Source organism: Fundulus heteroclitus, chromosome 9, assembly GCF_011125445.2.
Source record: "Fundulus heteroclitus isolate FHET01 chromosome 9, MU-UCD_Fhet_4.1, whole genome shotgun sequence".
Taxonomy (NCBI): Eukaryota; Metazoa; Chordata; class Actinopteri; order Cyprinodontiformes; family Fundulidae; genus Fundulus; species Fundulus heteroclitus.
The window spans coordinates 32,834,542-32,857,391 of record NC_046369.1 but is presented as its reverse complement, the minus strand read 5'-3'; the positions used below and the strand labels follow the sequence as shown (position 1 = coordinate 32,857,391).

Below are 22,850 nucleotides of genomic sequence, written 5' to 3'. Positions count from 1 at the left end.
AATGAAATAGATCACAGCAGAAGTTTTGAGGTTCCTTTCCCACATAAAAAATGCCTATACACTGTCCTTTTAAGAAACACATTTAAATTATATTTCTTATTATTTTGTATTATTTTCACAGAACTCTGTCATTTCTGCCGCTGCACTGACGGGCCTCTGTCATTTTAGGCTCTCTGTATCAGTGACCGCAGAGTTCCAACCTGAAACGCAGACGCAGGTTACAGGTATGCACACAGGAAGAACACACCCTCCTGTCAGTACACACCAACTTCACCGGAAAACACGTCGCAATCACCTGCACAACAAGATATTTTATCAAACGCCCCCATTAACGCTCACTCTCCTGTAAGAAGCAGCCATAACTCTCTTACTTTGTATTTGACCAGGTGACAGTTTTTTTTTTTTTTTTTTACCTGAACTGGGGTTTTGAGGAGAAATACACCCCCTGGTTGTAGAAGATTGAAATACGAAGAGAAACAGAGAGCCAGGGAGTGACAGAAAAATATAGGTAAAAGATAGCAATATGGAGAGAAACAGACAACAGAAATTCATAAGCAGTTATGCTCCCCGACAACGCCGCACAGAAAGCCTGAAGATGCTGGTGAATAACCAATATTTGAAGCCATTAGCTATCACTTTTCAAGACTAATATTAAACGTATCTGCAGATAAAGACAAACATCCACAATAGTCTACAGTGAGATCACTTTGCAGCTTTTAATAAATGGATGAGATGTCTCCCAGTTTCCGTACACAGCGGCACCTAGAAAGATGCACAGCAGCAACTAAACTGCACACTTTGTGGATAACTGATAAATGTTTCAATATTAGTTATTTAAAAAAAACTGTTAAATTATACTGCATTTATGTTATGTTAAATTGATAAAAGCAATCAACTACTTTATTGCTGTTAGTAAAATAAATGCATAAAGATTACGTCTCCTCTAAGCATGTGTGTGTGACATTCCTAAAATACTGATATGGATTCATTACAGTCACATATTTCAAGTCTTATTTATTGTAATTGTGATAATTGTAGCTTACAAACAATGAAAACTCAAAATTTAGTTTCTCATAGAATTAGAATATCTGAAAACAGTAAATACATGTCTTAGGTTTCTCTGCCTCCACACACCTGAATTAAATTTGCTGGTTCAATGGCCGTGGTGTTTCTGTGCTTGTTGGGCCAGCAAACAGGCCTGAGCTGTATCCCATTGGGAATCTATAGAGTATTGTCAAAAGGAAGATGAGGCACCATACCCAACAATGCAGATGTGCTTAAGGTAGCTATCAAAGCAATCAGGGCTTCCATTACCCCAGCAGCCCACAGGCTGATTGCCTCTATGCCACGCTGATAGCGTAATTCATGCAAAAGGAGCCCTAACCAGGTGTTCAGTGTTTTCATTACCGTAATATATATATATATATATATATATATATATATATATATATATATATATATATATATATATATATATATATATATATATATATATATATATATATATACACACACACACACACACACACAACTTCCTCAAGCTAAACAGCACCAAAACTTTAGTTCTTCTCATTGGTATCCCCCATCAACTACATTTCATTAATAACTGAATTTCATATTGTGGACCTACTATCACCTTCTCCCAGTCTGCAACAACTGTAGGTGTAAAATATGACTCATCTATCATGTAAACTTCATGTCCACCACCATAGTAAAGACGTATTTCACCCATCTGAAGAACACAGCCAAAGTTCACTCGTCTTTCTCCCCCGATGATGCTGAAAAACCTGTCCGCGGTCACTCCTTGTCACGATCCGTTCCACAAATATTCAGTCTCTGCGCCACCAAGACCAAAGTTCACCTGCTACTGCCCCAAGGCTTTTCAATTGAGTTGTATCCTGGCTTTTATTCTTTTTCCGTCTCATTTTATCTTTAATGTTTGTTTTCAATGTAAAGTGATTTATAAATGTATTTTTATTACCAAATCAAACTGATCTAATCTTAATGACTAGATGACCCAATCGATCGTTCTGTGACTAGAATTAGATGATTTGTCCTTTATCTGCTCGGATGCGCAGGTCAAAAACTAAAAAGTTAAATGACCTTTCCCCATTTATAAATTGTATTAAAGCTAAAAAACAACAACAACAACGGTGTTGTCAATCTAAAAAAGACACCCCAGCCAACAGCCTGTACTTAGATGCACTTCTTGAGTTTAATAAAACTAAGATAAAGGTTAGGGATCTGTGTTATAAGCCTTTAGAATCGGGAGCTGAGACATTAAAGAAAACTGGAAACCGATATTGGCCAGCAAAGGCCAGATCCGTGTGTCTCTACTAAAAACAGTTTAAAAATACTCTAAAACTAACATGTCATACCACATACAAGCCTGATAATCTAAATCCGTTTGTTTTTTTTTACTTTAGATTTTTTTTTCTTCTACAAGAAAATAAATGACAGACATGGTAGAAGACGATACCTCATTCTTGTTCCCAGATCCTATAATAATCTTGTTTTGAGAGAATAAAACACAAGAAGTGAGAATCCCAGCCTTGTCCTTTCACAGAGACAAATGGTGACTGCACTTCCTTGTACGGACGGATTTGTTCAGAGATTGCATTATGACATGTTACAATGCAACAAAAAATGCAGACGGCAAAGAGAAACAATGACATCAGTGTTTTAACACACAAGGCCAGTGGTAAGATGGCTGCTCAGTTGACAAATGATTCATCAGTTTAAACGAGATATCAAACCTAAAAGATTACACAATACAGTCAGTCCAGTACAAGAAGTGTCCTTTAATGATAATAGAGACTGATTAGCCTGTATGGGTTTGGAACTAGGTGTTTAGTTAAAGTATTTGTGTCAGAGAAAACAATACAAACCTGTATTGCCTGATCATAGAGTTCATCACCAACTGAAAGGGTGTGCTGAACTTTAAAAAAAAAAAAAAAATCTCAGTGCCACATACTATAACTTCCCCTTGTGTGTCCCAACAACTGCCTGCATAGGATCCAACAGACACGTTGTCATTCGCTCTTCCTTCTTTTGAATACTCCCACAAACCAGGAAGTAAAGTTGAGAGCAGCCTTTAGCTAGCGTAACCTGGCCAAACAGGATCATCCAGCTACCGAGAACTCGGCAGCGACATCCCAGAATGCGCAGACTAAATTACAGACGCACTGCGCATGCAGCTGCCGGGAGGGGTCAGGATCCTCCATCACCTTGCTGTGCTGGAGCTGTTGCCATGGTGAACCATTATGCTTACAGGCGGTGACGGCAGTAGACGCAGGAGGAGACTGGGGATTGAGTCCCTACCTTTTCACTACCAAACTGAGGGTCTTGTGGGAGCCTTTCACCAGGCAGATTGCCTCCTGTCTGTAGCCACTCAGGGGAATCTCGTTGATGTTGATGAGCTCGTCTCCCACCTGGAGACTCACAGCTGCTGCCTTGCTGCCTTCCTCAACCTGTGACAAAAACACAAACACACTTAAATATAAAATCGACAACATTTGAACCGGATGTAGGAAAACCTCAGCGTTTGGAATATGTCGGCACAAAGCTACACATACTGGGATGCATATCGTGCGCACGCAAGGTGACGGACGAAACAAACGCCTCAGGCTGTCATGTGATTTTAACGTGTGAAAAGTAGCGCTAGCATGAAATACCGTAAGCCTAAATTCAAAGCTGCGGCTGTCGATGGACGGACTGTTTACCAAAATGAACAGCAGGCAGGCAAGCTTCTAAAGACCGGCATCAAAGGCAGCAAAAGCACTTCAAAAAAAAGCTGCAGTCCAAACCAGTGGCATCATGTAAAAACAAACAGCGCTGTGTTTGTTTGAAGGCAGACACCTGAAATAACACCAGAGGATGTACAGTGGAAAGAGCACAGCGCACTGCAACTAACTTCTGCTGCTGAAATATCTCTGAGGACGCACTGACATGAAGGTCGGACCAAGAAGTCCTAAACTGAAGCGCAGCTACAGCTTGGCATTTGCAAAGCGTCAGAAACATAGATTGTGAAGGTCAGCGCTGTCCTCACACTGACGCAGAAAGTTTGACCTGAGGGAGAAAAAAAAACGGCTCCGTGTGGAAAGAAAAGCTGTGAGACCTTGCTTGGCAGCTGGCACATTAGCGCACAAATAGCTCATCTCTGCAGCTGATTAACAGTTTTTCCCTCAACCTGTAAGGAGGGTGGGGGGGGGGGCGGGGGGGATGACTCGACCAGAGAAGTATGTGTAGATGTACCAACTCTCATATCTTATAAGGCCTCTGCCCTCATTGCAGCAGAGATCAAACCGCGATTCTTTTCATTTTTCTATAATGGAGCGGGGAGCGAGGTGGGTGAAGAGTTTTCATGCTGGCTGGCAACATTCCTGAGCTGCTCCTGATATGGTAGTGGATTTGGTGGTCTGACACGTTCGCATAGCTACAACGCTGAAAACGGATACAAAACACCTGGGATTACTCAAGATGGAAAACTATTCTTGTTCAACAAAGTGGCCAGATAGATTTCAGCCTAGCAGAGGACACCACTGAAACAAGCGTAGGGTTTTTGGTAAGAGGCCAGGTAGAGAAATTTGGTCAAGACTAAACACGTTTTATCATTTTTCTTTGCCTTGTACGTTCCGTCCGGTGGTCCAAACCGGCTATTAAAAGCAAAAGAAGGGTCATTTATTTAGTTTTCTAAAAATGAACACACATTAGTGAGCTAGAGAGAGAAAAATAAGCATCATAATGCATCTAACTCACTAACATTTAAATGTTACTAGATTTAGGAGAAACTGGGCCACTTCTGCTTTATTACATATGTATTCCTGCTCAGCGATCGCTGTCTAAGAAAAGACAGATCACAGTTTATCTTTGTTCTCTGTCCTATGCCAGCTGGATGAATCCATTCTTACTTCTTTGAGGAGGTTTATCCACTCATTAACTGGGAGCCTGTCTAAAAAGAGAACTACTCACTGCAAAACAGCTTTGAGTTGATTTTTCTTTCACTTTGTTGAGACTTTATTACCGTCATCACTTGTCTGAGTCTTCTGCATTTTCTTTTTTTTTTCTTTTTTTTTTTTTTTTTTTTTTTTTTTACAGGAAGCGATCCACCAGGATATAAAGTAATAGTCCAGATAGAGGAGTCTCAGTCAATGGGTCAAACATGGGGTTTGGCTAGCTGTCCTCATGAATCAACTCTGATTGGTCAGTATGGTAAATACAGAAAGTGTTGATAATTTTTCCAGCACTCTGAATGCATCAAAAGTAAAAACGACCTATTTTGGTAAATATAAACAAATCAACTAACATCCTGTTTTTTGAGCCATTATCCTGTTTTTTGAGCCATTATGAGATTAATAAAGATCGTGTTAAGATTAAGCACATTTTCCCATATGTATAAATGTAATCCACTTTCTGTTGGATTTAAAGCTAAGCCCACAACCAAAGACCCCGCAGCACATTTTGTCTATATTTTAGTCCTGAGAAACAAATAAAGAAAGAAAGGAACTGGAAAATATCTGAATCCTGCTGGTTAGGATTCTGTCTTGAATGAGAACCAGAAATCATTATCAGGCAAGAAAAGCCTGGTTGGTTCGTCTCTAATTCCTAAATCTTTCCTTCAGGATCATTTAGATCTTTGTAACAATAACTGCTGTACAAAATGACAGAGTAAGAAAAGAAAAACAACAAAAAACAGTATTTTAGCAGCACTGTACAAAACCTATACTTTGTGGCATAGCTTTGCAGCTTTTACAGCAATCAAAGTATAATGGTAGCTAAGATATAGGGCTGGACAATATAGAAAAAGAAACAAAATAGAATATATAATATTGATAATTATTACAAAGTTCAAAACACATTTTAAGTGCAGCCCTGGCCATTTTATGTTGTTGCTTAATGATCTTTTTTTTTTTAAATAAAAGAACACTGAATTCAAACAACTCTTTTTAAACCAACATTTTACCCAAACTGTAAGTCTTAAAAAAAAAAAAAAGTTCAGTGCTCTCTGAACTCTTTGAAGGGGGCGGAGCTTGGCGACAGGGCTGGTTCTGTGTTTGTGATTGGTTGGGAGGATGTAATGACCGTAATATTAACCTACATGATAGACTAGAATACAAAATGAAGGATAACTGTTCTTCTATTGAACTGTTTACTGAACATTTTTTCCTATTGAACCACACGTCTTTTGATCAATATATATTGTTATTGTATTATCGTCCAGCCCTAATTAAATTCTACTATTTCAATATGGAAAAATACATTTTCCTTGTGACAGTATAGCAGATGGAGGTCATGTATAACACAATGGTGCAAACAGACTCACTGTACTTCAGCTAAACAAGTGTGAAAATGACATCCCTTATTTATTTAGGTTTCATTTAAAGAAGTCAATGTCACATCCAGCATCCTGTTAACGTTGAAGCACTACCAGTCTTCTGAAAACTGTTGTATATACACAAAAGCGTCGTGTTGTTTAGATCAACAACTTTCCAAGAGCCCAGAGGTACCTGGTAATCTGTTCTTTTTACCTGAGTAATAACAGGAAGCAATGCTCAATGTGAAGAAGAGACAATAAATAACAGCAGCAGCTTCAAAGACAACCCATAAAGCTCAAGTTCATTCAGTAACAGAGGAGGGTTGCTGCTTTTCTAAACAGTTTTCACCAGAGACTCCTGATAAGCATGAGCTTTAGGCATTTCTTTTGTTTGCCGACGCCGTCTTCCTCCAGGCTGTAATCAGCCCAGAAGCAGCCATCCTGGGTATCCTAAAAAAAAAACGCCTTGTATCCCCTGCGTGTCAAGAAGGGAAGGATGTGGTGGCAATGAGGGCGAGGAATGTGTCTTTTCTGCTGACAGATGTCCTGAGCAGCATGCTAAAAGGTCACTAAACTACGAATATGAAGAGGCCATCAGTTAAATGCAAACTTCAGGTCTGTATTAGTTCACAGGTATTTGTGTGTATAAAGCTGTAAGGCAGAAACAAGCTCTTTCAGTGAGTTGTTACGCTTACTTGCCAACACTAACAACGAAGAGGTGAATCTGATTTCACTTTTCAAAGTTAATCTTACTTCCAAGCAAAGATTTAGGAATGATAATCCAGTTCCAATAAAAGGAAGAATACACAAAACACTTTGGGTTTTTTGCTAACTTTTTTTTTTTTTTTTTTTTAGGTGCACACACCTCGAAATGAAGGAAATGAACGTACTCACAAATGCCCCAGAATAATAGAAAATACATTCTTGGTTGACATTTGGTACAAACAGCCACTGAACAAGTTTAGTCTGGAGGCTGATAATATCTTAAGGTCAGTAAAACCTTGTGAAAATAAAATACGTGCCCGAGTTGTGTTTGATTTATTTCTTATTCTTTGCCACAAGCTGAGTGGGGGTGGTGTCGCAGGGGGTAGATGCAAAATGAAAATTAGGAAACGTTCTAACATTTATTTTATAAAAGATGTTTATGTTTTTAGAAGTGCAAACTTTTGTGCATTAAGTATTGGACGTAGCTTCTTAAACTTGTTGCCAGCCACTCACGCTGAACTGCAACAAATGGTGCAGCGATAAGGGGCCTGACAGTTGTGCCGTTCTCCATGAAACTAGAGCAATAAGCGAAGAACAAAACAAAATGAGCTCATAGATTTCTGTTGGTGTGTCACTAGAAATGCTGCTTTACATTTTCTCACTTTACATTGCCCAATCACTTGATCCTTTGTTCAAACAGAAACTAAACTTATAATGACTTGGCAATATTGTGTAATGTAAGGGGTGGGAACATTTTTTCCAATTCCTGTTATGCTGAACTCTCAGAGTATTCCTTCACCCAGAATAAAGTGTCAGTACAAGTTAAATGAATCACACTTACTGGATTAATCTCTTCTCTTAAGTCAGGCACGCTGAAAATGTTAAGTTTCAGCATTTAAACCCCATAATTTTAGCGGAACTACACATCTTACAAGCCAGCTTTTGCGGTAGAATGAAACTTGGATGGATATAGCCTATTCCTGTTGCATATTAAACATGCAATGGTACATTGTTTAAATACACTTTGGCATTTTATTTTAAATTGATGATCAGATAAGATTAAATAATTATTCAATGCACAAAAGGCATCAGTTGTTAATGAAGCGGAAGACAGAGGATACGTTCACAGTGCAGGTCTTTATGCTTAATTTGGATTCCTTTCTGAAATTTGACTGTTTTGACATGGCCGTCCATACTATTAATTAAATGTGACCGGCATCAGACTTTTGTCTAAACGGTTCAAGACTCCAGAGAGACCCACATCTGCAGATAACAGAAGAATACGTCATACAGCAAAACACTGTTTACATCGTTTATATAAATCAAAAAAGAACAAAAAAAAAAAAAAAAACACTGCGCTCATAAGTTTATATATGACTTTTTTGGCCATTTTACATAAAATATGACTGACAACACAACAAAAATGACTGATTTGGTCTAAGTTAATCATCCTCACCTGTGATCTGGTTGCTTGTAATCAGTGTGTGTATAAAAAGGTCACTGAGTTTCTGGGCTCCTGACAGACCCTTGCATCTTTCATGCAGTGCTGTACTGAGATTTCTGCTTTTTGAGTCAAGCAAAAGCATCGTCAAAAGATCTGTGGGAAAATAGTATTTGAACTGTGTAAAACAGGAGAGGGATATAAAAAGATATCCAAGCAACTGAGAAAACCAATCAGCAGTTTTCAAACTCAAATTAAGAAATGAAAAATGAGGGATTCTGTTTAATAAATCAGTCCATGGTCAGGTAGACCAGCAATATTTTCAGCAACAACTGCCAGGAAGATTGTTTGGGACGCAAAGAAAAACATGGATAACTTCAGCTGAAATACAACCTCTGAAAAAAAGTGTGGCTGTTTCAAGATGCACAATAAGGAGACTCTTGAAGAAAAATGGGCTGCATGGTCGCAATGCCAGAAGAAAGCCATTACTATGCAAATGCCACAAAGTATCCCGCTTACATTACACCAAACAGCACAGAGACAAGCCTCAATGTTTCTGGAACAAAGTTATCAGAAAATACTGGAGAAAAACAGACTCATCAGCCAGGAAGCTCCTTATGAGAACGTTCCAACATGACGACCCAAATCACAAGGCCAAGTCAACCTGTGGTTGGCTACAGCAGAACAAAGTCAAAGTTCTGGAGCCGCCGTCTCAGTCTCCTGAACTCAATATCACTAAAACTGAACATAAAGTGTTTCTACAATATAAATCTGTGGGACTTTTGATAACATATTATTGGTATGGAGATATTAGATGGTGTACATTTAGAACTTGCTAACTGTCTGCGAAAGCAGAGAGGTTCTGATAGTTTATATGACACCATGTGCTGCTGCTCTATGTTCTGCAGAGACCCTTCAGTTTAAGTTTTCTTCTTTTCCGCTTGCATCACCATCCCATGACGGAAAATGATAACTTGAGTTCCCTTTAGCTACAAAAATCTTATTGGTCTCCTGAAATAAAACTGATCAGTCACCTGCGTGTTAAAAGGTTTTTACTTGATAAGAAAGCCATGTTAAAGTATACTTTACTGGAGAGAATGAGACCAACTATAAACACATGTTTATTTTAAGAATCACAATATTGATATTTCAATTGAAATAAATCATAAAAATAAATTAATATAGAAATCTATTTTAAGGACTAATCAAGTAAAACAGTACATGACAAATGTGAAGCTAAGATAATTCAAAGAGAATACTCTCAGGGAAGTAAACATAATTTTTTTTACCTGATTAAAGTGTAAATACGCAAAGTTCTGTTAATGTCAAATTTAAGACATTTTCAGGCGTAATTCAGAGCTCTAAATATCACAAAGTAATGGACTCCAAGCATCCTCCAGCTCTCTAGGAACTGAATTTGGACCTGAGCAGGAGCCGTTTCTACACCTGTGACATGGAAATGTCTCGACACACTGCACTGGCTTTTGAATGCTAGGTGGGCTTCTCACTTGGACTCAGAGATGTACTGCAACAGTCCTAAAGGAAATCATGTGGGATATGCTGGTTCTGTCTCTACTGCATGTTTGAGAAAGCAAAACAAAGCTTTCAAGACAAGATGGATAAAAAAATAATAATAAAATAATAATAAAAAAAAAATGAGGCTGGTAAATAAAAACAACTGAATCTTTAACTAATCAGTGTTGGCAGATCCAACTGAGCTTCTGTTTCATCTGCTGTGTTCACACTGCAGGTCTTGATGCTCAATTCCAATCTTTTGCTCAAATCAGATTTCTTTTCGGGTGGCCGTTCACTACTACACTCTAATACTACTATTAGATGCGACCGCCATCATACTGCTGTCTGGTCAGGGACCCACGAGTGCAGATAACAGGAGATGTCACACAGCAGTGTGCTGTTTATGGAAGTAAAGGCGGATGTATTTGTTTCTAGTAATGTTCAATAAAGCCTTGTTCAACCCCTCCCCCCAAAAAAACAACAACAACAAAACAAACAAACAAAAAAAACGCTGATACCAGCCAGCATTATTAGAAGAAACTAGTTGAGCAATGGGAGCCGTCAATATTAAGTGCACATCGCAGCAAGAAGAAAGAAGCAGCCCAGCTGTTAACGATGGTCTTTTGTGGAGCGCTAACTGCTGCTGCTGTGCGAGGATGTGTGGTGAGAGCCAGGACAGTGACATAAAAGATGGATGAAATGTCACATGACCGTTCAGACAGCAGACGCTTGTGAAATATATCCAATATTTATCACATGTACATATATGGAAGTGGCACATATCAGATTTTTTTTCCCCTGGTAGAAAGATTGGAACTGGGTCGTTCACACTGGAGGTGAAAAAGACGTATATAAGTTGCATATGGGAAAAAAGATCAGATTTGGGTCGCATATCCCTGGAGTGTTATCTTAGCCTTAGATGGTGAGGATTAATCTGAATCGGCAGCTCACAGAAGACCCATTGTGATGTCATCAGGTGATAACCAGCCCTCGAGAGGACGTCAGTAACTCTGTTTGTACACAGTAAAATGTGTAATAATTCTCAAAACACATTGTTTTAGGCTTTAGGTTTGGGAAACATTTCCAAAACAAAAGTAGATATCCTTCTACATGGAGCCAGGTGATGCTCAAGGTTACCAACATGTACTGCAATCTACAAAGAAAAAAACTAAAATGCACTCAAAGTGTCTGATATATTTAAACACAGTCCATTATGGATCATGTTAAAAGAATATTCAGTTCCAAACTAGCACAATACAAGATCATTCCCTTTTAGAAATAGACAATAAATGGTTTCTGACCATAAACGATCCTTCTTATGACCAGCTAAGAAATATCATAATAAAAGAACATTTTGCCTCAATCTAAACTCCTAATGAAGGTCTTTTCTACACGTCTTGTTGGAGAGTGAAAGGTATGCATGTTTGTGCAAGAATAAGTCTGATTTCTGAGGCTCCAAATTGCTACACTAGCTTTTAGGCAACAAGAATGCACTTTTCTTAAGTGGTCAGTGATTATCTTTTGAGTCAAAATGTATTTTCTGAGCGAGGCAAATCTCTCTGGGAGCAAACGGCTTCAGTTGATGTCAAGTTGGCAAAAACTGCACCAACTGATTGAAATCTTTTAAAAAAAATGTTCTTTGACATGATTGCTTTGTTACATGTTTTGCTTTGTGGACTATGTTCTCATGGAAACGGTGATATGAGACATTTTAGCAATAATGCCCACCCTCCTGCTGAGCATCCAGCAAATAGTAAGACAGATTTCACCGTAAACATGGTGACTAATGTCTGTTTATTAATATTTGTTGATATCTTTCCTCATGGCTTGATTAAGTCTCCTTGAAAGTTCAACACGCAAAACTGTTTATTCAACTTCCTGCTAATTTGAGCCGATCCCATTTTTGCTGTCATTGCGCCGTGTCTGATCATTAGAATGAATGAACAGGATGACATTACACGGTAAAATGAATCAGTCTGTACATGTTTGTCTGTACAAATCTGAAAGCAGCTCTTTTCAGGTAGAGCTCTAGGCAGGAAAACGTACAGTCCAATTCGTTTTTCTGAAGACTTGCCTCCAGCAAAACACACACACACCCCTTAAAAAAAAAAAAAAAAAAAACTATCCTTTCTGAACTCTAAGTGAGCCCTCAGCCACATACTACGCAGTCTAAATCATCTGTTCTCTGCGGGCTGAGCGGTCCTGGGGCACCTAAACTTAGCCCACAATGTTGCCACACAAAAGATTCAATAATGGAGAAAGCCTGTTTACCTGGGGGTGATTTATCACGGCGTGTAAGAACAGAGTGATTTTTGCAGTATGTCTGGTACTGGTTCAAAAGAGCGAACGGTTCTTTTTTTCCTTATAAGGGCCGTTCCTCACAGGGGGAAACACATGGATGAGGTGCGTGCCCAGATGTCTCGTGTAAAACAGGATTATTTAGGTTTATTGGGACTAAGAACTATAAGTCCATGAGGACCTGGAGCATAACCTGAGCTATGAGCGGAATCTGGAGAATTTTAATTAGAACCAGGATATTTTTTAACCAGTAAGGTGAACCTGTCATCAGACTGTTGGCCCTTTGTTATTACATTTCCCTGAAGCAGGCTGGAAAATATGCAAAGGAGTGGGAAAGCAACAGATAGAAATGTGGATTCAGGGACGGCCTCTGTTGTTAATATGTTAAAATGCAGAGATGTTAACAACTTTATTTACACAATTATATCCATTTAGTCAGCCTGAATGATAGAAAGCTTGTGTCCATGGGTTAAAAATCTAATAAAATCCTAAAGGGCAAGTAAGCATTATTAAAGTAGAGTGATCATCTGGGCTTTCCAGATCACCATAAATAAAGTATATCAGAGAAAATTGGCCTGAAATTATCCTTTTTGAGCAAACAATTTGATGACAGTGTCTTAAATCCTACTTATTTTAAACACCTCTTATCTGACAAAGACACAAAGAACGTAAATCACCAACCTTCCCTTTTAGTTCATCCTATCCTGCCATTCCACAGGCTCTGGGCCGCCATTGATAATTCATGGAAAACCGTGGTACTGCTAGGTACTGCTCAAGCCGAAGTTTAACCGAGTACTACAGAGAACAGATGTCTGAGGCCACGTTCACACTGCAGCCTGAAGTGACCCAATTCAGATTTTTTTGCCCATATGCGACCTGTATCTGATCTTTTTATGACAGTCTGAACAACACAGATTGGATTTTTTCAAATGCGACCCAGGCCACTTGGATATGTGGTCCTGAATCCGATACATATCCAATCTTTTCAAATGCGACCTGTGTCTGTACGGCCAGGTCGCATTTATCTGACCTGTACGTCACCGATACTCGACAAACGTCACTATTCTGCGTCCTGCTATACAGAAGCGAGAAGAAAAATGACACCCATAGCGGACTACAATGAGGAGAGCAGTCAGTGGAGAGAAAGCTCCGGTTAGAAAATAAATTAATGACCGCAAAATGCGCGCCAGCATTATAATCCAGGTTTACTTACGCAAACACTGAGGACGCTTGCTACGTGTCATCGCTACGCGACGTCATCGCGTCCTTGAGTGCACGTGCAGGACACTTAGGTTGAACGCTTTCAGTTCACACAGGAGATCACATACAAGTCGCATATATTTGGAAATGTGAACGACTATGCAAAACAATCCAATTTCACAAAAAAAAAAAATCGGAATTGAGCATCAAGACCTGCAGTGTGAACGTAGCCTAAGAGAGATGGGATCCAGCGAGACACAAAAAACAAAGAAGCAGCAAGGAAGGCCCGCCGTAGTTTAAAACAACCTAAAAACACCTGCATACTGTCTAGCCATGACTTATTATCTTTATGAATTTAGTAAATATTTCAAAGCACAACATACAAAGCAGAATGTGCAGTGGAGAACTAGCGCTGTACATCACCTTTGACACACCATCCGATCTGTAAACCATGGTGGTGGTACTACTACCTACTCTGGACTGGCTCTGCTAAGCTCCTCAGAGTTTAACGGGAAGATGGATGGAGCCAAATACAGCGTAATCCTGGAGGAAAACCTGCCAGGGGCTGCACCAAATCTAAGACAACGACGGCGTCAATACATATTCATTTGTATAAAAAAAAATAAAAATAAAAAACAAGAATTCTTTGCCTCCACCTTCACATTTATGTACTAATCTGTGTTGGTCTATGCCATCAAATCCCTACAAAATACTGATTTTTCCACTTATAAAGCAACAAAATGTAAAAAGCTACAAGGCACATAAACACTTTTAAAAGCACTATACTCCCCACCTGATGCAGAATGTTGGCCTTCTGTCAGTTCTTGAGTTTAGATGTTTTGCTCAGAGACCAAACATTAACATTTATTTGCAGCCGTAATGCCACCGCTAAGCTGTAGTCAAACCTGGCAGTAATTTACCACCAACTATCACAAACACCTGTCTCTCATCTCACAGTTTAAAAACTTCGAATGTTCAGAAAAAAAAAAAAAAAAAAAAAAGAAAAAAAAAGTTATTTAATCCCGTTGCAACACCGACACACCTGTTCACTTTGAAGAAATATGAGTAAACATACCAGCGTGTTACTCATCTGCAGTGAACTTTGGACCTGTGTTGCAGCAATACAGATATGACAAAGAAACAAAAAAGAAAAAAGTGAACAAAATCCCAAGAACCCGGAGCTCCCAACTAACTGCTGCTGGTACTGTGTCAGATCAACCAGCAAGGTCTTTAGCAGTAAATCATTACACGGACAGCGGAGAAGGGAAGCCACGTGAGATTTGGGAGGAATTCTCCCTCCCAGTGGTGCTGCACACACAGGTTTACCACGGCGACGACGCACAGCAGCAACAAGCTGCAGTCTGTGCTGCGTTTTACGCTTAGGCCCTGGGAGGCTTTACTCCACAAATCACAAACGCCAAGAGTCATCCTGCCCTGTCGCAACAGAGGAGCTGCTAGGGCTGAACAATTAATCGCATTTTCAATATAATCGTGATTTAAAATAACGCAATTTCCAAATCGCAGAGGTCTGCAATTTTTGGCTATGTAACAATTAGCGAATTAGACACGTCCATTAGGTGTTAGTAAAATGTTTTAAGTGGGTTTGCCTCCACACGGAAGGGAAGACAGTTGCAGCAGTGAGATAATCTAATTTTATCGCTTGTTTTAGAGTTTGTATAATCATACAAAGCATTAAGTAGTGATCAGTCAGTTTAATACATGCTTACTTGTTGGTTGGACTTTGCACTTTATGTTCAACAAGGATTGATGTCCAATTAAATTTAAAAGCTGTTCTCTTGAATAATATTCTGATCAATAGAAACATTAAGAGTTCATATTTAAAATAGTCCTTGTTTACAAACATCTTTATTTAGAGGCCATTTTTGTTGCTTGTGGTTAATGCAACAGAAAAGTCAGAAAAAGGAGAAAAGTCAAAATTGCAATTTTGATTGAAATATATTGTAGGCAGAACGCAATAATTTCTGCACCGAGTTTAGATGCTGTGGGTCTTTTAGCAACTAATCCACATGGCGAGGAAACAAATTGATTTGTTGTATGTATATATTGTGAAACACAAAAAAAAAAAAAAAAAAAAAAAAAAAAAAAAAAAAAAAAAAAAAAAAAAAATCGCATTAAATCACAATATTAAGAAAAAAAAAAAAAAAATCGCAATTAGATTATTTTACAAAATCGTTCAGCCCTAGGAGCTGCAGGTCTAAATGCCTGTATGAATGAAAAAGAATAGTCTGCAGAGACAGTAAAGGCAGAGATGGATGAGATCAAACATCAGACCACCACAATTATCCCACCATGATAGTTTTATCTGGTATTCGAGTTCCCTTTATTCATTTTTTAATGTCCCATTCAACACGAAGGCAGTGACCGGCTAAAACGTCTGTATTTCTGTACAATGCTTCCTATGACAGCTCCTACAGAAGGCATGTGTGAGAATACACTTCCCACTAAAGAATTAAGAGTCTTTATTATGCAAGTATAATTACATTTTTGGTGAGACATCGGCTCAGAGTTCACATATGGACACTAGTCAAAGACATAAAAATTACGCGTAGGGCTGGGTAATAGATCAAGATTTTAAAAATAGACATTTCTTAAAAATAGATATAAGACGATACTTTATTGTTCATATGGACGTGCTCCATGTTGCCTTGGAAATATACTTTTATGTATTCATTCCAGCAGGTTATTTTTCAGCCGTTTCTCATATTTATCTACAGCTGTTTTTAAAAATGTGCCGATGACACATTAAAAATAACAAGATATTATTTTTGCTCCATATCGCCCAGCGATAGATGCGCGTACCGAGCAACAACACTTCCTGAGAAGCTAAAAAGTGTGTAACTAGTCCTGAGCATCTGGGAAAATTTTCAAGTTCAAGTAAAAAAAGAAAAGAAAAGACAGGTAGCAGTCAGTTTACAGAGCTACAAACTAATGAGCTGATATTATACTTTATTCACGCCAACGGCTGAAAACAACCCGCTCCCTTGAGAGATCCCACATCAGACAGAGAGCTCTGTGTTCGCGTATTAAAATTACTCGTCATCCTCCCTGCACTTTCACATTTCAATTCATCGTTTGTACTCGGCTCCCCTGAGTCAATGCATGGTAGAACCAATCACAGCAATCAGTCTTTTCTCTACTGGCTTTGTGGATCTAGACTCAGGCAGGGGCGACAGACTCCAGTCGCCCAGAACCGACGTCCTGCAGCTTGTTGACTGAGAGCTGAGTTGACTCCTCATGCTCCCAGCTTCCAGAGTCCTGCTAGTGGCCTAATGATACCATGCAGGAGTGTTGACGGAGAGACGTGGAAAAGTGACAGGACGCTGGTCCTCGAGGAAGAGGATGAACTTTTAGCTCATTTTTCTCTGCAGAATAGTTAATGGGCATTTGAACTGGATGGAGGATGTTTAAACATGGACGTTTAAGTACTGCTGCTGATTCTCAATCGTATTTATGTCGCACTTTGACTGGGCCTTTCTAACACACCCATACCAGAAGCACTCTCTGATCGTTTTGCAGCTGCCAACAGGTTTTCTTCCAGGAATGTCACGCATTTTGCTCCATCAACCCATCGAATGTGGCCAGTTTCCTTGTGGTCGTTGAGGAACCATCCTCCACATCGTGGTGCTGCCACCATCATCTCATGGAGACGGCGTGTTCACTGCGATGAGCCTCGTTAGTTTTCCACTACACAAAGCGCTTTGAATGTACAAAAAAGGATTTTTCTCTCATCTTACCAGAAGATCTTTTTCCCTCATGTTTACTGCGTGCCCCCCCACATGGTTTGGGGCACACATGGACCTGAGCCGTAATACTAGGCTAGATTATTGTGCCATCCCTTCACCCTGCTAGAAACTTCTCAACAAGTTTTCCTGATGCGTCTGCTGGGTTCTTTGATCTTCACGGCACCGTTTGTTTGCTAACGTTAAGCAACAATCCGGCGAGTGCTGCAACGAACGGCTGGATTTAAACTGAGATTAAAAGACTCTAATTTAATTGGGTGACTTCCAGAGGCAAATGTACGGCCCACTTTGTAATTGTGCGCAATTCTTTGTTGGGTCTGTCACATAAGATCCCAATTAAACAGACTGGTCTGTGGTGGTTGCCCGACGGAAAGTTAAAGGGTTCATAGGGAACGACTACTTTTGGGGGTGTGTCACTGGGGTTTTGTTTATTACCTTTGTTATGATCAGAGGCTCCCGATGCTCCAGCCCTCCTCTGAGCGTAAAGCCCCACGGCGCGCCTCCTGATAGGAACACGGCCACCGTCCTCCAGCTCTCGCCGTCTCTCGCCCTACGATCCATATCTCCAGAGTTCTGCGACACATGCCAAAATCTCTCGGCTTCCGGGTGACGAGTGGCTCCCTCAGCATCCATTATCCTGTTAACAAAAAGTACAGAAACAAGAACATTAAGGCACGTCCACTAAACAGACACAGAGCACATCGCTCAAAGCGGTTCTCCTACAGACACTACACTGTTTACCAAAGGAACAAGGTTTGAGAGGTTTATTCTCTAACTCAATCTCCGGTTTCTGTTTACTGGGCTCTGTTTCAGCTCCGGCGCTGTGTTGATTGGAACCAGCAAGAGTTTCACTCAACAACGTCGACTTTGACCAAAAACACAGAAGTGGCAGCACTCATTTCAGATGTGCTGATTAAAAAAAATAAAATAAAAAATCACGAGTGTTTTGTGGTCTATGGGCGATGCGTTCTCCGTCCTCTTGTGGTTTACTTCCACATTCTCCTCCTGATTGTTGCCCAATTCTTGATGACTGACAGCATTTTGTTTTCGGCATTTTCTATGCCGACGCACGACGGATAAAAGCAGGGAGGGCAGGTCTCTATTAAAGACGAACTGCAATCAAGCTGAAGTTTTACGAACTTACACAGACACCTTATGTTTCACAATGCTACAAAGTAGAATTTGGTTACAGACCAATTGTGTTTTAGTGAAATGACACTTTCAGTACACGTAACATTACACACAAGCAACAACTAAACATGAAATACATTCTACCTGCATCTCAGATGAAGGTTTGTTGGGGATTTTTCTCCATAATGTAACCTTAAACCCCTTATCAGTGACAAACATTACAAACCCAGCGTCGGTTTTGAGTTATTGGGCAAGCTTGTCTTCAAACTACTGGGTGTTAAAAAGTGAAAGAGAATTCAATCTGTGAATTTCTGAGAACTATTATGATACCTTAGTCGCATAAAGTAGAGTGTCACTATTTAGGACTGACAGCTAAAGAAGGAAAATGATAATCAGACTTTTAGGAGCCTAATAGAATTCATTTTTTAACCCTCTCTGGAATGATGCCCTATAACAGCAACTAAAGACTCGTTCATTATAATATCAGTAAATATTTGCAACACTTTTCACAAATTTAAAGTAAATTAATTCTGTAAAAATAAAAATAAGTTGGCTACACGCGGCTGATTATGTTTTATTTAACCCCGTAAATTTAGCAGCTTTTTAATCTGAAAAGAACATGAATAAACAAATTAAATGGACAGTAGGCAGTAGTTTCCCCTTGTTGTTGTTTTTTTTTGGGGGGAGGGGTGTTTTTTTGTTTTGTTTTACGTATAAAACGCAGTAGTTGTAGTTTTTAGGGCGGATGTAAATGTGTAGCAGTGAGTAAAGAGCCGCTGTCAGAGTCCAGACGGAGCGAGTCCGACTTAATGCTCTTACACGAGACAGAGAATTAAACACGTTGTCGTCCAACAATGGACACCGCGCGCGGCTGGACCGATTAATAAAGTTAAACAGACCTACTTGTTTTCCAAAGTAAGACTTCTGCGAAAAATAAAAAACAACTACAAGCTCTACTTAAAATGTAAACTTCCCTATTTGTTAAAGTTTTGTTTGCGGGGGGTAAAAAAACAAAAACATTCCTAAACTCTGAGCGGTACGGCGGGACTTACCTGGGAACTGAAGCGGCGGAGAAGCCGGGGTGAACAGGAGAGCTCGGTCGGGCGGCAGCAGGCAGCGATATCCCAGCTTTACCTCGTCACACATACTTCATCTTCTCCAACATGTTCCTGCTCCCAGACGTCTCGCTCAGGCGCCAACCGGTACTTCCAGTCGAAAAAATGTGTCCGCTTTAGGGACGGCGACGGTCCGGCCCGTCTTCTGCTTCTGCTCTCCCACACAAGTTCCCGCAACGAGCCGCTGACACACTTGCGAGAGTTTAAATGAGCTAAGCTAAAGTAGCTGCATCCATGGACAACGGGGATAACCGGCGGGGCACGAGCGGCACACGCGTGCCATCTACCGTTAGTGGACGCCAGATAACAGCCGCAGGTGGACCTGTGGACAGGACCTGGGCGAGACGCCCCCTGCTGGACATCTGCCGCAACAACAACAACCACATCCCTGGCCTAAAAACATTTATCGAGTTTTTAAATCTATATAGGTGGACAAGAGAGGAATTAAAATGTAAATATATATATAGCAAATTAACATTATATATTGAGCTTGAACATAATAAAATATCGTTGTTAGGTGAACATGGCATTTTGTTTTTTTTTTACTTTTTTCACATGATGTTCAGTGAAAGGGAAAAATCTAACCTTGTCCCTGACTCCCCAGCCTCTTTTATGTAGGCTACGTGCTCATTTCCATCCCCAGTGGGGTTCAAACCTTTAGGCTTAAATCAGCACCCAAGGGCTACAAAAATTAGATTTTTTTATCATTAAAAATTCAGTACTAATTGTGTGTTTTTAACCTGCTCAAAAACAAACCAAAAAAAAAAAATAATAATCCAATCCGCAAGGAAAGTCTTTTCCTAAATAATCAAAAAATCTCCACTGGCCAACTGTAGCGACCATTGTTGAATTCCACTCCTTCAGATAATTATTTTTCCTGGCCTAAAAATCAAGTGAGAATGGGATTAATGGGGGAAAATCCTTGGCAACATAAACACCATTTAATTTGGACGTTTATGTTCCATTCCTTTTGCAGTTGGAACTCGGAAATCCCGGCTTCCGATTGGAAAAATCGACTGTGATGGCCACTATAGTCGGAGTTTCCCCTCAGAAAGTCTGAGATATTTGTTTAAGGCCCATTATTGGATCCAACATGGCGTCTCCTCACATCAACAACAGTAAGCTGTGATAAAACTATTTTTATTTTTTTTTAATCTTACAAGACACAGTTGTAAAAGTTAATCTACAATCAATGTTACATGTAGCGGCTGCAACTCTGAACCAAACAAACTAAAAGTGGTGTTTGCATGTAAAAAGTACAGCTTTAAAGGACGTTTATAACAGGTACTATGGACAAAACAACAGCTTATTGGAATCCTGAGCTTTTTTTAAATTTTGGAATCCGAGTTCTCCGACTGTATTACCTGCAACACCTTTTACTGGGGTTTGGTCAGCCTCGTTCCCATCTCCTATTTTTTCGTTTTCCTAGGCAAATGGAATGCAACATTAGCTCCACTAACCAACCTGTAAATGTTTGACATGTGCTGCACTTCAGCCAATATAAAAGGTGCTGACTTTAACTCAATTTAAGTAAGATGTGAAAAATATTTTCATTAAAAAAAGATACTGCACTGCACTCAATACAACAATTGCATTACATTCCAACAGCACTACAAGTAAAATTAATGTTTTTAAATCTATTTTTCATTTCATTAGTTTGGAAACTGAGTTTCTTTTATGAAATCATCTTCCCCAAATGAATGCATAACAAATGATTAACGATTCTCCTCTGTTTGCTAAAGTTTTATTCTTCTTTATTTTAACACCTTAAAATATAAATAACTAGGTAGCTCTCAGGAAATTACAAGAGTCTGTATTCAGTCAAATCCAATAAATTTGATTATTATTGAACAGTTCATCCATTTCAGTAACTCCATCGCTAAGTGAAATACATTATATAGATTAGTTACACACAGACAGATGTTTGAAAGACTTTATTTCTGTTTATTTTGATAATTTTCCACTTACTGCTGATGAAAACACGACATTTAAGATCAGAATATTATACCAGACCGATGAAAACAACACTGTTAACATAGAAATGTGGGTTTAATGAAAAATATATATTTTATACCTGCTTAAAGGTTATTTTCAGAAGGTACTTTTAATCTGACAAATGATTCACATCTTTTATTCTAGTTTATTTCATATGAATGTAGTAGATATTTCTCAAAAATTACAGGTTGTCTTTTTGTCTAAATGTCATGTAACATTAGTGGCTGTAAATGTTTTATTTAGCTGGACTGAGGACAAAAATGGCTCTTTGGATGGTAAAGGTTGCAGACCCTTGTCCTACGCATTTACCACAGGGTAAAGTTGGGGCTCCTCCCACCAGCTTAATATTCAGAGGTGGGTAAATCCGGCCTCAGATAATAAAAACCCTGCCTAGTTTTCCTTCCTCCTGTTCACTTAACCAGGTGATTTCAAACATTAGTCCCTGTCTGTGCTGTGGAGCTAGAAATGCCAACGGCTGGCACTAGTATCTGTGCAGGCGTTTAACTTTCTGAACCTGGATTACCCACCTCTGTTAATATTAGCCCACTTTAATCATTACAAACCCTGTTTGGATGTGTGTTTTGGTATTATTGTCCCCGCTGGATCAATCATGTGTGTCCCAGCTCCAACCAGCCGGCGGTTCGAGGTGAAGCTGAGGAATCTGGAAGAAGTCCTCCCCGTCTGCAACGGACCTTTACCCCTGGCCTCAGCATGACGCTGCCACCACCATGCTGGACTGCTGGTACAGTGTTCTTAGGTCAGAAGCCTCCTCTTGACTACTCCAGACACACACTCATTTTATGGTCAAAAGACTCCATCTTTGTCTCTTCTACTCTTTCAGGGTTTTTATAGGACAGAGTTTGCTTGTCCGTGTGGGCAGCTAAGAATCTTCCATTTTGGACACAGCGATACTGGTTGGTTGGCACCCCCCACTCTTCCTCCGCGTTGATGTTGAACGTGCATCCCTGTGGACACAGCGATACTGGTTTTCCAGCAACTTCTGGTTTTTAATAGCTTTGAACCGTAATGATTTCTGGGTTGTTCCTGAACAGTAGAGACAAACTGGTTTTGCATTGAATAAAGCAGGCTAGCAATTCATTTTAGGAGTGGCCCTGACCTACGTTGAACGTCATGGTCCATTGCAGGGAACCCTATCAGTTTCAATGAACTATGCCAACTGTGAGGAGAAGAGGGGTCAAACATCCAGACAGAATAACGCCAGAGGCTTGTTGATGATTACCAAAAGTGCTGAGGAAAATTTCTCCAAACTAGCATATTAGCTCCACCTTGAGTTTATTTCATCTGTTTTATACCTCGGATTCCCATCTACTGAATATCGTCAAAGAATTTTCCATCAACTCTTTACATCACATTTT

General features: G+C 39.6%; 1 protein-coding gene across 4 annotated transcripts in view; it reads right to left on the bottom strand.

Annotated features, from left to right (window-relative positions):
- Positions 1-19,742, bottom strand: part of shroom2a (shroom family member 2a) — a 50,197-nt gene extending 30,455 nt beyond the window's left edge. For 2 of the 4 annotated variants that reach the window (XM_036141519.1, XM_036141520.1), the window contains exons 1-3: positions 19,417-19,742; positions 17,669-17,870; positions 3,322-3,470 (exon numbers count right to left, since the gene is read on the bottom strand). In XM_036141519.1, the coding sequence (XP_035997412.1) occupies positions 3,322-3,470; positions 17,669-17,866 (347 nt within the window). In that variant the 5' untranslated portion in view covers positions 17,867-17,870; positions 19,417-19,742. Of the gene's footprint in view, positions 1-2,479; positions 2,500-3,321; positions 3,471-17,668; positions 17,871-19,416 lie in introns of those variants that run through there. The other 2 variants (XM_036141521.1, XM_036141524.1) reach the window with 2 other exon arrangements.
- Between the last annotated feature and the right edge of the window lie 3,108 nt (positions 19,743-22,850).